Source organism: Xenia sp. Carnegie-2017, unplaced genomic scaffold, assembly GCF_021976095.1.
Source record: "Xenia sp. Carnegie-2017 unplaced genomic scaffold, XeniaSp_v1 HiC_scaffold_13, whole genome shotgun sequence".
NCBI lineage: Eukaryota > Metazoa > Cnidaria > Anthozoa > Malacalcyonacea > Xeniidae > Xenia > Xenia sp. Carnegie-2017.
Genome location: NW_025813436.1, coordinates 5,171,056 through 5,183,229, shown reverse-complemented (window position 1 = coordinate 5,183,229; position 12,174 = coordinate 5,171,056). Strand labels below are relative to the sequence as shown.

Below are 12,174 nucleotides of genomic sequence, written 5' to 3'. Positions count from 1 at the left end.
AGAAATTTTTTTATTAACTTGAGCTTGATTAGGTGCGTCATTCATGGATGTTGTTATCATACATATAGTTGTATATAGTGCGTGAATATTTTTAATGTCGGTGTCTTGACAAATTAGGAAGAACGAGTTGTTGAAATCATAAAATCGAAAACGTCAGAAAAGTTGGTAAAGATTGATGAAGAAACTGGAAAATTTTTGGCCAAGTCCGACCATTTATCGACGTTTATAAAAGAGCAATTGAATAACAAGAAGGTTTTAATATGCACTGAACTCATGGATCCAGGTAACATCTGGATTATTTGTGAAGAATCTAAGATGAAGAATGCCGAACAAGATTTGAGAAATTTAATTGCCGAAAAAAAAATTGACAACGGCGTCTTTAAACCAGTGATGTCCGCAAAAGTTCGTTTCCTACAAGAACATCGTTGGGACGAAATCATGAACAAAATGCAGGAATTGAAAAATGAAGGAGTTGATGTTGAAAAAACTGCCGATGCAAATTCACTTCGAGTGAAGGGAACTCCAAAAGGAAAAAAGAAAATGATAGAATTTCTTGATAAGAAGGCAAGGGAAATTAATTCAAAGGTTCGTATTTCTGGTGTTTTTCTTTCGAACAACTCTTGATTTTCTTTATTTCGGACAGTTTTGGTTTGTTAATTGATCTGGTCAAAAGATAATTACAAGCTTTTGTATTTGTGACCTCAATGGATCGCAGTGACGTAGAATACGTGATCTTTTCGGTCGCTTTTATGTGGTCGAACATATAAATTTTGAAATAATTTTTCTGAAAAAGCCTGTATATGTAATGTTTGGGTTTCTTCATTTCTGTGAGTATTAAGTTACCTTTAGACCACATGTCCTTGCATTGTAATCCATAAAACTCTGTTAAATGGATTATAGTTAGGTATTAACTAAATCGTGATCCACATGATCTAGTGTGGTTATGTACGTGGTCAATCACTTATCACTTAAAGTTCTTGATCTATGAAAATTTATGGGAATTATTAAAATAATGTCTCCTTTACATTTTAGACCTTCCCGCTTTCCAAACCGGGAATGAAGAAACAAATGAGTTTGGATGCAACAAATGCCATCATTAGTGGAATTGAAAAAAAACATAACTGTGTGATTGAGAAAATTATGGCTCACGATCTTGACGAAGCCAAAGATGATTTCGCTGTTGCTGAGGATGATCATAAGCCGGATGGGAAATCATCAATGAATCTTCCATTCGATTCTATGTCTTACGTTAATGATAAAGTTGTAAAAATGACTTCCGGTCAAAGAATCACCATAGCTGTTGGTGACATTGCAAAAGAAAAGGTAAGCTGGCCATAACGTTGTCAATTTACAGACCTGTTGGAAGCGGGTAAGAGAAATGAGCAGACTGCAGTCCCTGGGATTTTTACTCTCCCTCACTTAATGGTGCTTGCTGCTGATGGACTTGTATTATCTTCTGTAAAATATGTAATGCATAAATTATACATGTTGCCTCTAGGTTGATGTTATTGTCAATAGTACAAATGAAAAAATGGATTTAAATGCGAATCCTGTTGGAAAGGCTTTACTTAAAGTTGCCGGGAATGACTTTTTGGAGGAATGCAAGAAAATTGGTGAAATTAAAGTTGGAGGTGTTGTGGTAACTGGAGGTGGAAAACTCAACTGCAAAAGTGTTTATCATGTTCGTTTATCTGAGTGGCAACAGGGCAATGGAGCCAAGGTAAACAGAGGAAATTAGATGATCTTAGTTGACATGCTTTGGAGAAAACAGCAAGCATCATGTTTTAAAATGAGTACTACGAGTAAAATTGAATGATTTGTATTTCATTCTTCTATAATGCATTTTCTGACAACACATTTGTTTATTTGGCCTTTCGATCTGCAGCAGTTACAACATTGTAAGTCTTAATTGTAACTTTGTATAGTGACGTAGCAAACTCGACAGTTGTGGGTTCAATATATATATATATAAGCACATTCTGCTTTATTACGTTCTTTTCAAGTCAATTGCTTTTTACGGGTTATATAGGAAAATGGTGCCCCTCTCCTTTATCGAACTTGCCATGCTACTGTTGTAACTTTGTTTGTTACCCTATTTATTTATTCCCTTTCACTCGTAGTCTGCAGATTGGCAGGCTACATTCAAGCGTCTTCAATCATATAATTTTTTACATACGCAGGTTCTCAGGTCTATAGTAAAGAATTGTGTCACGAAAAGCGAAAGCCAAAACTTCCATTCGATCGCATTTCCCGCCATTGGAACTGGAAACTTGAAATTCCCACGGTCGGAGGTTGTTAAAATCTTTTTTGAAGAAGTCACTTCTTATTTTAATGTGAATCCTCAATCGAAAGTTAATAATGTTCGATTCGTGGCGTACGGTGGAGATAAAGAAACCGTTGATACATTCTTAGGTTTGTTAAATAATGATGTAGTTTTTTAAAGTGAACCATAAGTCAAATATTGATGGTGTTTTATTCGATGCAATAATAAGTAAGGCATTGCCTTGGCAACACACTTAGAATATTTTTTGTTGTATTCAGGTGCTGTGGAAGAGATGAAGCCTATTTTATCAGCAACTAAAACAAATATTCCATCACACGATCTGGGTTTTCCTGGCCAATCACAATCTGAATTTGTACAATCCTTTACACCAAGTAGCGCAACCACAAGTGAAAACTCAGACGGTAGCCTAGAGGTAAAGTTTCCAAAACAAACACCTCGAGTTGAAATCGTCTGCGCTGACATCAGCCAAGAAACCACTCAATTGATAATGCACGTGACTAATGAAAACTTCTCGTTGCAGGGGTCGCCAAGGCTTTGGTCAAAGCTGGTGGTGATAAAATCGAAGAGGAATGCAAAGCCCTTGGAACAGCCCTCTGTTTTCAACACAGTATACTGGTGCTGGAAAGTTGTTAGTTAATCAAATTGCTCATGTCATAGGCCCCGGAAACCCAGCTATCAAGATCTGAAGAAATGTCTCGACAATTTTTCGATGATTTGTCAGGAAAAGGCATTACAGATGTATCCTTTTCTGCCATCGGTGCCGGTGCAATGGGTTTCTCGGAAAGGGAATCTGTGACTTTGATATTCGATAATATAAGCCGAATGGCCCTTAGCAAAAATCCAACTCTGAATTTGGTTCGCATCGTGATATTTGAGAAGGGAAAGTTTGATCAATTTAAAGATGCAACGAAAACATATTTTTCATCTGAACCAGACGCAAGACGCAATCCAAAAAAGTTTTAAAAGTTTTAATGTTTTCGTTCGAAGAAATTTGGTAAACCAAAGATTAGGTTAAAGGATCCTGAAGCGAGTGGTTTGTCAGTCAAGATATTTTCCGATGACATGAAGTATGTTGAAAGTGCTTGGTCAGACTTTTTAAAGAGAATGGAAGAAAATATCATGGAGCATAACATTCGTAATGAAACAATCAAAAAATTTGGCGAGAGTGAAAAGAAAAAAATTCGTGAAGTAGAGCGTAACTTTGATGTCACAATTAAGGTAGACTTCACCAAAGGAGAGGCCTGTATTAATGGTCATGTTTCAGATATCCCTGAAATTACCGACGCATTGGGCAATATGTTTAAAGAAATTGAAGAAAAAGAAAACAGCAAAGGTAGGATCATTTTAAGTGCGGAAACTGTGCGTTAGAAGAGTAAATTTCAATTCTTGCTCAAGGGCAATGGGGGAATTTCGACGTATTGAAATTTAGTGGTATATTTTTTTGAGAAATAGGAACGAATGGGTTGAATGAGTTGAATGCTTTAATCTTGCACTTTTTTTTAACCTATTTTGAATGAATTAATCTTTTTTTTCACACTGCATCTTCAATATTGCATATTTAAATGTTTCGTTTGGTTTTGTAGTTCCTGACTATTGGGAAACCCCTCCAGACCATAATGTATATCATGCATTCGAACTTCAACCTAAGAGTGATGAATATATGAAGGTGAAAAAGGCATTTGACAAGACCGCAAGCAACGAAATAGTGAAGATTGAAAGAATACAAAACCAGGGTATATATGAGCTGTATAATGTAAAACGTAAGGCTATGAAAGAAAAATATGGCGACGCAGACTTTGCAGATAAAGAGAAACAACTCTTTCATGGTACTTCGAAGGATAATGTTGAAAAAATTAATTCAGGTGGACTGAACAGAAGCTTTGCTGGAATACATGGTATTGTACTTGGGACGTTTAATTTCTATTTTTTATCTTTTTTCAATGGATTAACTCCAATGTTTTTTATGTTTTCGTTGGTTATTTTTTAAATCTATAGCCACCGCTTTTGGTAAAGGTGTTTATTTTGCACGAGATGCCAGCTATTCCCTTAGGGAAACATATTCTCCAAAAGATGCAAATGGATTACGTTATGTGTACTACGCTAGAGTTTTGGTTGGTGACTACGCTAAGGGTAATTCAACCATGTTGGTTCCACCATCAAAAAACACCGCAGATCCAAACGAAACCTATGATTCTGTCGTCAACGACACCAAAAATCCTTCAATATTTGTCATGTTTAAAGATTACCAGTATTATACTGAATATCTTATTACTTTTAAGTAACTTAAGTCAATTATTTTAAGATGCACAAAATTTTTCTTCTTTCGATCATGTATTTATTCAAAATGTCTCAATGAACAATTGCCTGTGAAGTAGGGATCATAATAAAATGTCCAACATTATCAATCAGTTATTTTTTAGTAGAAATGAAAAATTCATTGCACCAAAAGCTATTTAGTAACAGTAATTATTGAATTATCGTATTTACGTTTAATCAATGCACTTATCATAAAGGTTGACTAAGCTGGGATTTAGTCCCACCAATAAGTTTCCTGCACATGATTTGTTGATTCTGATGTATTTTAGTTCCACTTAGAGAAGTATTTGTATTGTGTATTATATTTTCTGCACTTCTTACTTCGACAATGTATATTCCAATTAAAAAAAATGCTCAAGTGTTGAGATTTTTTACAGTGTTGTTTTTTCGAGTGATTTTCTCTGTTAATGCAAACGATAGGCATTTCTTGATAGGCGTTCTGATTAGAAGTTTTGAAGGACTTTTCTAATTCCGAAATTTCAAACTTTTCAGAGGGATGCTTACCAAACTTAAAAACGCTCTGCGCATTATAGCAGACTTTTAGATATCCTTCAAAAATAAACTTAGTGGTGCCTTATTTTTTTGTGATAAGTTGCAGTCAGAGGATTAGCACTATAACGTAGATTTTGATTCGGGCTTTATGTAGAAATTGGAATCTTTCGGAGGCCGAGGAAGATTTTGAGACTTAAACGATCGCGGCAGTCATCATCTTTTTGTGTTTTAACTTTGGTGTTGCTTGCTTGTAATAGCTTAAAGTTGCCTTAAGAAATCAATGAATGACATAATGATAGTAAGTTGTCACCGCGTCACCATCATTTCCACTACACAACATGCACGCCGTGCGGACCCGCTTTTTCAAATCTGTAAGTCGCACTTTTTCATTAGACAGCCAGCGGACGATTGGTAAAATTCACGCGCAATGAAGCAATTAGTAAATTGGCGGAAAATGGCCGAAAACGTGCATCATAAACAAAGATTTGTATAAATGAAAGTTCTGCTTGGTGCGCGCTTTTTGCCTGCTAATATTATTTGAATCCTCACATATTCAATGATATAAGCGGATGATGTCTTACAGAGTGTATTTTGGCAGATTACCGGAGGCCCTGACACAAGATGAATTTGAAAGCTCATTTGCAAGCTCATAGCTGAGTTTGGTATTAAAGGTGAGAAACATTGAATGGAAGTCTGGCTTTGCCTATGTTGAATTCAAGCACTGTTCTGATGCATCAAAAACTGTTCAAAATCTCAATGGGAAAAGGTTGGCGGGAAAACAATATCCTTGTTGAGCTGGCACAAAACAGTGCAGGAGGGTATGCAGTTGCTGGGGCCATGTAATTACACAATACACAAAGAAGCTCTTAGTATGAAGAAATAAAAAGTCGCATGCACTAGAAGGTGTCAAATCAGAAATTATACATACCAACCACCATAGCTTTATAAATATTGGAAAGTTATTCTGTTGACTTTCACACATTTTAGCAGACTTGGATGCATCCATTTAACCTCATTTGAATCGAGAAGTAAGATGACTGAACTTCTAAAGGAAGGCAAGAGTAGCTTCTAGTTTCAATTTTAAATTCAACTGTCAAAATTTTACATAGAAATGTAATTTTATTCCATTCTGTAAAAATGTAATTTTATTCCATTCTGTAAAAATGTAATTTTATTAGCAAGTAAACTTTCCTTTGTATGTAAGTTTGTCTTTGATGCAATAGCACTTGTTGAATTTACTTTCAATAGTAATGATAAGATCATGCTATTAGAATGGCACAGCCACAAATTTGGTTATACTGAGAAAATATTTTGTTCTGTCATTGCAAGCACAAACAATTAATAGATTTCTAAAGAAATCGATAATGCAAACTTATCTGAGATTTACGTATGTACAATGGCCTGACTTGCAGGTTGGCTAAGATGAGCAATAGCATGATATATAATGGTACACCTGTATAATGGTAAAGTGTTGATTGCAGTTGATATTTATTTAAATTTCTGGATTAAACATCAACATAAAACAATTTGACATACTGTAAATCCAAAACTATATTCTGAACATATTGAACTGTTTTGCTTACTTTAATGAAAATTCTACATCATAACTTGCACCTTGTAAACTTGAGTTAAGATTTTTCAACTCAATCTATAAATTGTAATGATCAAAGTTAGCTTATTCATTTCTGATGTGGTTATCAGTCGTAGTAATGTCTAACAGTGAGTCTTTAAGAACAAAATTTTGTATGTCATCATTTGGAGTTCTATTTGTGTCAAAGAGCCCAAATGGGCCTTGTATATAAGTATACTCCTTACATAACATGCTACATGTTCCTGGATTCTGTAGAGGCCCATTATTCATTGATTAAAGGATCATTCAACAAAAGATGAACTTTTTCTGAGAATTTATCTGTAATTTTACAATAACTTACAATTGGACATTTAATATCCAACAGCATATTGTACAATTGTTAGTATAAATTACAATTGGAAGCAAATTTTAATGAATGACATAATATATAAACACGTATATTTAACTTCCATAAGTTCTGTGATAATTATTTTCATAATACCTTTAACAACCTTTGACTCTGTTTCTCAATGTAACTAAGCCATTTCATTTGTTTTCATATAATATATTATGCTGTTGACTTTAACCAACATTGCTATTTACTTTTATTCAATTATTTTTTTATGTTATACCTTGAGCCCGCAATCTACCAAGAAAACACGTGACAAAACACAAAATCCACACGATTGTTTATACTTTTCGTGGAATTGTAGTGAAAGTGAAATTCGATTTGGCGATTTCACAATTTTAGGTCTCTGACAGAGGTGATTATGGCCTAGCGTTTATGAATTGGTCAACTGTACGCAATGGATGACAGTAGAACAATTGTCGTTTTAAATCCTCCATCAGGAGTAGGTGAAGATAAATTCACGATTCACTTTCAGAAGAAAAGTAATGGTGGAGGTGAAGTTGATGAGGTTAAACTGGAGAAAGGTGTTGTTTTTGTAATCTTTCACTTTTCGGAAGGTTTGTGTTGACAAATAAATTTATCAAAAGTAAAACTTTATATCAATTATTTAGTGCAGTATGTTTTCTGCCTTTCATAGTTGAGCTCAATAATCTGACATTTCATAATGCACTAATGCAATTCTATTTTGTGAACTATCGTTTTCACTTATTCACTCTGAACGTTTTAAGAGCGATTGAACGGTCCCCAGCTTGTGTTTCTTTTATGTTAGTTCAAAGTTTGACATGCTGTATGTCTATACAATTAGTAATTCTTGTATCAATAACTCTAGAGTAAAGATGACTGAAAATAAATGGTACAAAGCCTGATAATCAACTAGCTTCCTTCATATCACAACTGTATTTTTTTTCATAGATTCTGTAAAAGTCTTAAATCATCCTCAAAAACAAATAATTAATGGTTGTGAACTTGATGTTCGGTCATACAGTTCATGGTTGAAAACTACTCAGGTATTTATATTTTATGGTTAAATTTTTTACCAAACTATATGGTCTGTGAGCACGAGTTATGCAAACCGTGTTATTCATCGTAAATATGATTGCTTTCGTTTAGGAAAATGAAAACAGTGCCTCGGGCAACAATGACGACGTTGATTCAGTTCCTACAAAAGATGACGAGGATAAAGCCACGATCTATGTCAGCGGTCTTAAAGAGTCAACGAATGATGAAAGGATCGCACTATTTTTTGAAAATAAACGAAGAACTGGTGGAGGCGAACTTCGTGATGGGAAAGAAGGATTTGAGCGATTGACACCAACCGTCGCTCGTTTGACTTACGTTTCCTCAAAAGGTAGTAGATATAAACTCAAAGGATAAAAAAATTATATCAATATGTGATTGTTTGTGGTAATGTATATGTTGCTTGAACGAATCTCCTTAGACGCTGAAAACGTGCTGAAAAGGCCAAAGAAACACCTCTTGTACACAAGGGAGTCCGTTCAAGTTACCGCTGACTACGTACCCACCGAGGACCGAAGTATATTGATGGTGACAAATCTCAGTCCTGATATCAACGTGGAGACATTGAAGAACTTTGTTGAATCAAAGAAGAATACAGTTGTCTTAAAGATATTTCTTGGAAAACATGGAAAAGCTGTTGTTATCCTTGAAGAGGAAATTAAAGGTATTTTAGGTCGATGATCAAAGATTACAGTACACTTCAATGATTTTAATAGTTTGCACTTTATTTTTGTCTTAATTGAATACTTGTACCACGTCATGGATTATTGAATAAATTTTGAATGATTTCTAGATGAAGATAATTATAAAGAAAAAAACAGCTCCAAAAATTTGACGTTAGAAGGGCGTTCAGTTTCTTTGAAATTTGCTCCACTGACCAAGGGGATAAGGGTGAAGAAAATACCAAAAAACACAACTAAAGATGATGTCAAATACAAATTTTTAAATCATAGATTTGGTGGAGGTGAAGTCATCAATATGGATTATGATCAAAATAACGGAATTGCCGAACTTTTTTTTGAAAGTTCGTCTGGTATGTCAACTTTCTTTTTGTAACCGTCTTTTTTTCAAAAGGATTTAATTTTTGTTTAAATATTGAATTAGCTTTGTAGTATACCAACTTTAGATGTGAACCTCATGTGTCATGATCTATAGATACTTAAAAAGACCCTGTGATTTGGTATTGCTCAACTTGCGTTTCATATGAAAATTGACATAATGGGCTGAACTTGAATTGAAATTTCATTTTAGTTGTTTCCAACTTGGTAAAGAAAGATCATGTCATTAAGGAGACATCTTTAACTGTGCTGCCTTTATATGAAGATTTTGAAGAATTGGACGAACCTGAAAACAAAATAAGAGAATTTCATGGCGACATCCCTTGTGAAAGCGACGTCGTTGACTATATGATGCGTCATCACAATATGTCTCAGATTGATTTAAAGTCAGTGACATACGATGAAACCACGTCGACTTTTCAATTTACAAAGGATGTTGAAGATCGTAAGGATGGAGAAGATCTAAGTAAAAGGTTAAAAGTATACGTTAATTCTTTTGGAAAGGAAACGTTGGTAATTCCCACAGATATTTTCGATCAAGTGAAGCTGAAGGTTCTTGAAAACAAAGTTGACTCAGATATCGAGGTAAGATTTGAGAAGCCAAACGTTGTTTTTTTTGGACTCAAGGAAAAAATCATGATGAGAAAAAAAGAGATCGAAAAATTGGTCGATGAGCTCACATCTGCCGCCAAGACGGAATCCGTTAAAATTACGGTAAGATATAAAAATGTTTAATAATAAAAATCATATTTGAAAACTGTTCTGGTAATTTTCGTGTGGTTATTTTTACCTAATTATATCGTCTATGAACACGAGTTTTGCAAACTGCACAGTTTATTACATGTACTCCTGGTGTCAAATTATTCACTTTACCGCGCAGTTTATCTTACGCGTAATTGTCTCCAACAAAAGGAAAATGCAAAACATTGCCTTGGGCAACAATGACGACGTTGATTCATTTCAGGCAGAAGATGATGAAGACAAAGCTACAATTTATGTTAGTGGTTTTAAAGAGTCCTGCACCAACGACTCGATTACACTATTTTTTGAAAACAAACGAAGATGTGGTGGAGGTGAACTTCGTGATGGAAAAAAAGGATTTACGCGATTGTCTCCAACCGTAGCTCGGTTGACTTACGTTTCCTTAAAAGGTAGTAGATATAAACTCAAAGGATAAAAAATTATATCAATATGTGATTGTTTGTGGTAATGTATATGTTGCTTGAACGAATCTCCTTAGACGCTGAAAACGTGTTGAAAAAGGCCAAAGAAACACTTCTTGTACACGAAGAGAGTCCGCTTCAAGTGACCGCTGACTACGTACCCACCGAGGACCGAAGTATATTGATGGTGACAAATCTCAGTCCTGATATCAACGTGGAGACATTGAAGAACTTTGTTGAATCAAAGAAGAATACATTTGTCTTGAAGATATTTCTTGGAAAACATGGAAAAGCTGTTGTTATCCTTGAAGAGGAAATGAAAGGTTTTTTTATTTCGATGATCAAAGATTACAGTACACCTCAATGATTTTAATAGTTCGCACTTTATTTTTGGCTTGATTGAATACTTGTACCACGTCATGGATTATTGAATAAATTTTGAATGATTTCTAGATGAAGATGATTATAAAGAAAAAAACAGCTCCAAAAATTTGACATTAGGAGGGCGTTCAGTGTCTTTGAAATTTGCTCCACTGACCAAGGGGATAAGAGTGAAGAAAATACCAAAAACCACAACTAAAGATGATGTCAAACACAAATTTGGAAATCAAAGAATTGGTGGAGGTGAAGTCATCAATATGGATTTGACAAAATAACGGAATTGCCAAACTTTTTTTGAAAGTTCGTCAGGTATTTTTCTTTGTAACCGTCTTTACTTTAAAAGGATTTAATTTTTGATTAAATATTGAATTAGCTTTGTAGTATACCAACTTTAGATGTGAACCTCATGCGTCATGATCTATAGATACTTAAAAAGACTCTGTGATTTGGTATTGCTCAACTTGCGTTTCATATGAAAATTGACATAATGGGGCTAAACTTGAATTGAAATTTCATTTTAGTTGTTTCCAACTTGGTGAAGAAAGATCATGTCATTAACGAGACGTCTTTAACTGTGCTGCCTTTATATGAAGATTTTGATGAATTGGATGAAGATGAAAGTAAAACAAAAGAATATCATGGCGACATCTATGCTGACGGTGACGTCATTAAACATGTATTGTTTCATGACGATTTGTTACAGTTTGATTTAAAGTCAATGAAATACGATGAAACCAAGTCGACTGCTCATTTTACAAAGGATGTTGAAGATCCCAAAGATGGAGAACATCTTACTACAAGGTTGAAAACATTTGTCGATTCATTTGGAAAGGAAACTTTAACGATTCCTACATTTGTATTTGATCAAGTAAAGCAGGATGTTCTTGAAAATAGAGATGAATCTGAAATCAAGGTTAAATTTGAAAAGTCCGGCATTGTTCTTATCGGACGCAAAATCGATGTCATCACAAAAAAGAAAGATATTCAAAAACTGGTTGATAAACTCACAGCTGCCGCCAAGAAGGATTCCCTTGATATTGAGATAAAAGATAAAGAGAAGTTTAATTTTTTCATTGCCATTGGATATTTCACAGACCTGTTGGTCGAGTTTCCAGATGTGGAAATTCCTGGTATTGGAGGGAGTACCGGAAGTAAATTGACTGTTCTTGGGACAGCTGAAGGCGTGAAAAACATGAAGTTGAAAGTTTTTGAGGATCTTGATAAAATACACGTTATTAAAATTGAGATGAGTGATCGTCAGATTGATTTCTTAAAACGCACAAAATGTAAGATAGCCAACGAAGCATTAAAAAGACAAGATAATGTTGATTCTTAAAGAGGTTGAAGGCCATGTTGGCGCTAAAGGTTTACAGCCTCAGTTGATGTTCTTGAAGGAGCCTGGTAACGTGAGGTAAAGTTAAATAAATACGAAATTCTCTTCTATAAAAATTATACCGCAGTTAACTTATCAGTGAATATCGCGT

At 34.6% G+C, this 12,174-nt stretch overlaps 2 protein-coding genes and 1 long non-coding RNA gene across 3 annotated transcripts in view; all 3 read left to right on the top strand.

Annotated features, from left to right (window-relative positions):
- The window catches only part of LOC124433278, a 51,651-nt gene extending 46,824 nt beyond the window's left edge, over positions 1-4,827 (top strand). The window contains exons 13-20 of the mRNA XM_046983039.1: positions 1,033-1,323; positions 1,499-1,720; positions 2,181-2,412; positions 2,542-2,834; positions 2,942-3,168; positions 3,265-3,617; positions 3,868-4,179; positions 4,280-4,827. Of these exons, the coding sequence (XP_046838995.1) occupies positions 1,033-1,323; positions 1,499-1,720; positions 2,181-2,412; positions 2,542-2,834; positions 2,942-3,168; positions 3,265-3,617; positions 3,868-4,179; positions 4,280-4,566 (2,217 nt within the window). The 3' untranslated portion in view covers positions 4,567-4,827. The remainder of the gene's footprint in view (positions 1-1,032; positions 1,324-1,498; positions 1,721-2,180; positions 2,413-2,541; positions 2,835-2,941; positions 3,169-3,264; positions 3,618-3,867; positions 4,180-4,279) is intronic.
- Positions 4,828-7,994: 3,167 nt separating this feature from the next.
- LOC124449705 lies at positions 7,995-8,533 on the top strand. Its single transcript, XR_006949520.1, has 3 exons — positions 7,995-8,078; positions 8,182-8,419; positions 8,510-8,533. It is a non-coding gene; the product is annotated as an uncharacterized LOC124449705 (long non-coding RNA).
- Positions 8,534-8,613: 80 nt separating this feature from the next.
- LOC124433277 lies at positions 8,614-10,965 on the top strand. Its single transcript, XM_046983038.1, has 6 exons — positions 8,614-8,752; positions 8,882-9,121; positions 9,340-9,860; positions 10,111-10,297; positions 10,387-10,632; positions 10,763-10,965. The coding sequence occupies exons 1-6, from the start codon at positions 8,614-8,616 to the stop codon at positions 10,963-10,965; spliced, it is 1,536 nt and encodes a 511-aa protein (XP_046838994.1).
- The last annotated feature ends 1,209 nt before the right edge of the window (positions 10,966-12,174 follow it).

Coding starts and splice junctions, on each gene's coding strand:
- LOC124433277 (XM_046983038.1), top strand. CDS start 8,614: ATGGTGACAAATCTCAGTCCTGATATCAACGTGGAGACATTGAAGAAC. Junction 8,753..8,881: donor CCTTGAAGAGGAAATTAAAG/GTATTTTAGGTC, acceptor AATGATTTCTAG/ATGAAGATAATTATAAAGAA. Junction 9,861..10,110: donor CGGAATCCGTTAAAATTACG/GTAAGATATAAA, acceptor GATTCATTTCAG/GCAGAAGATGATGAAGACAA.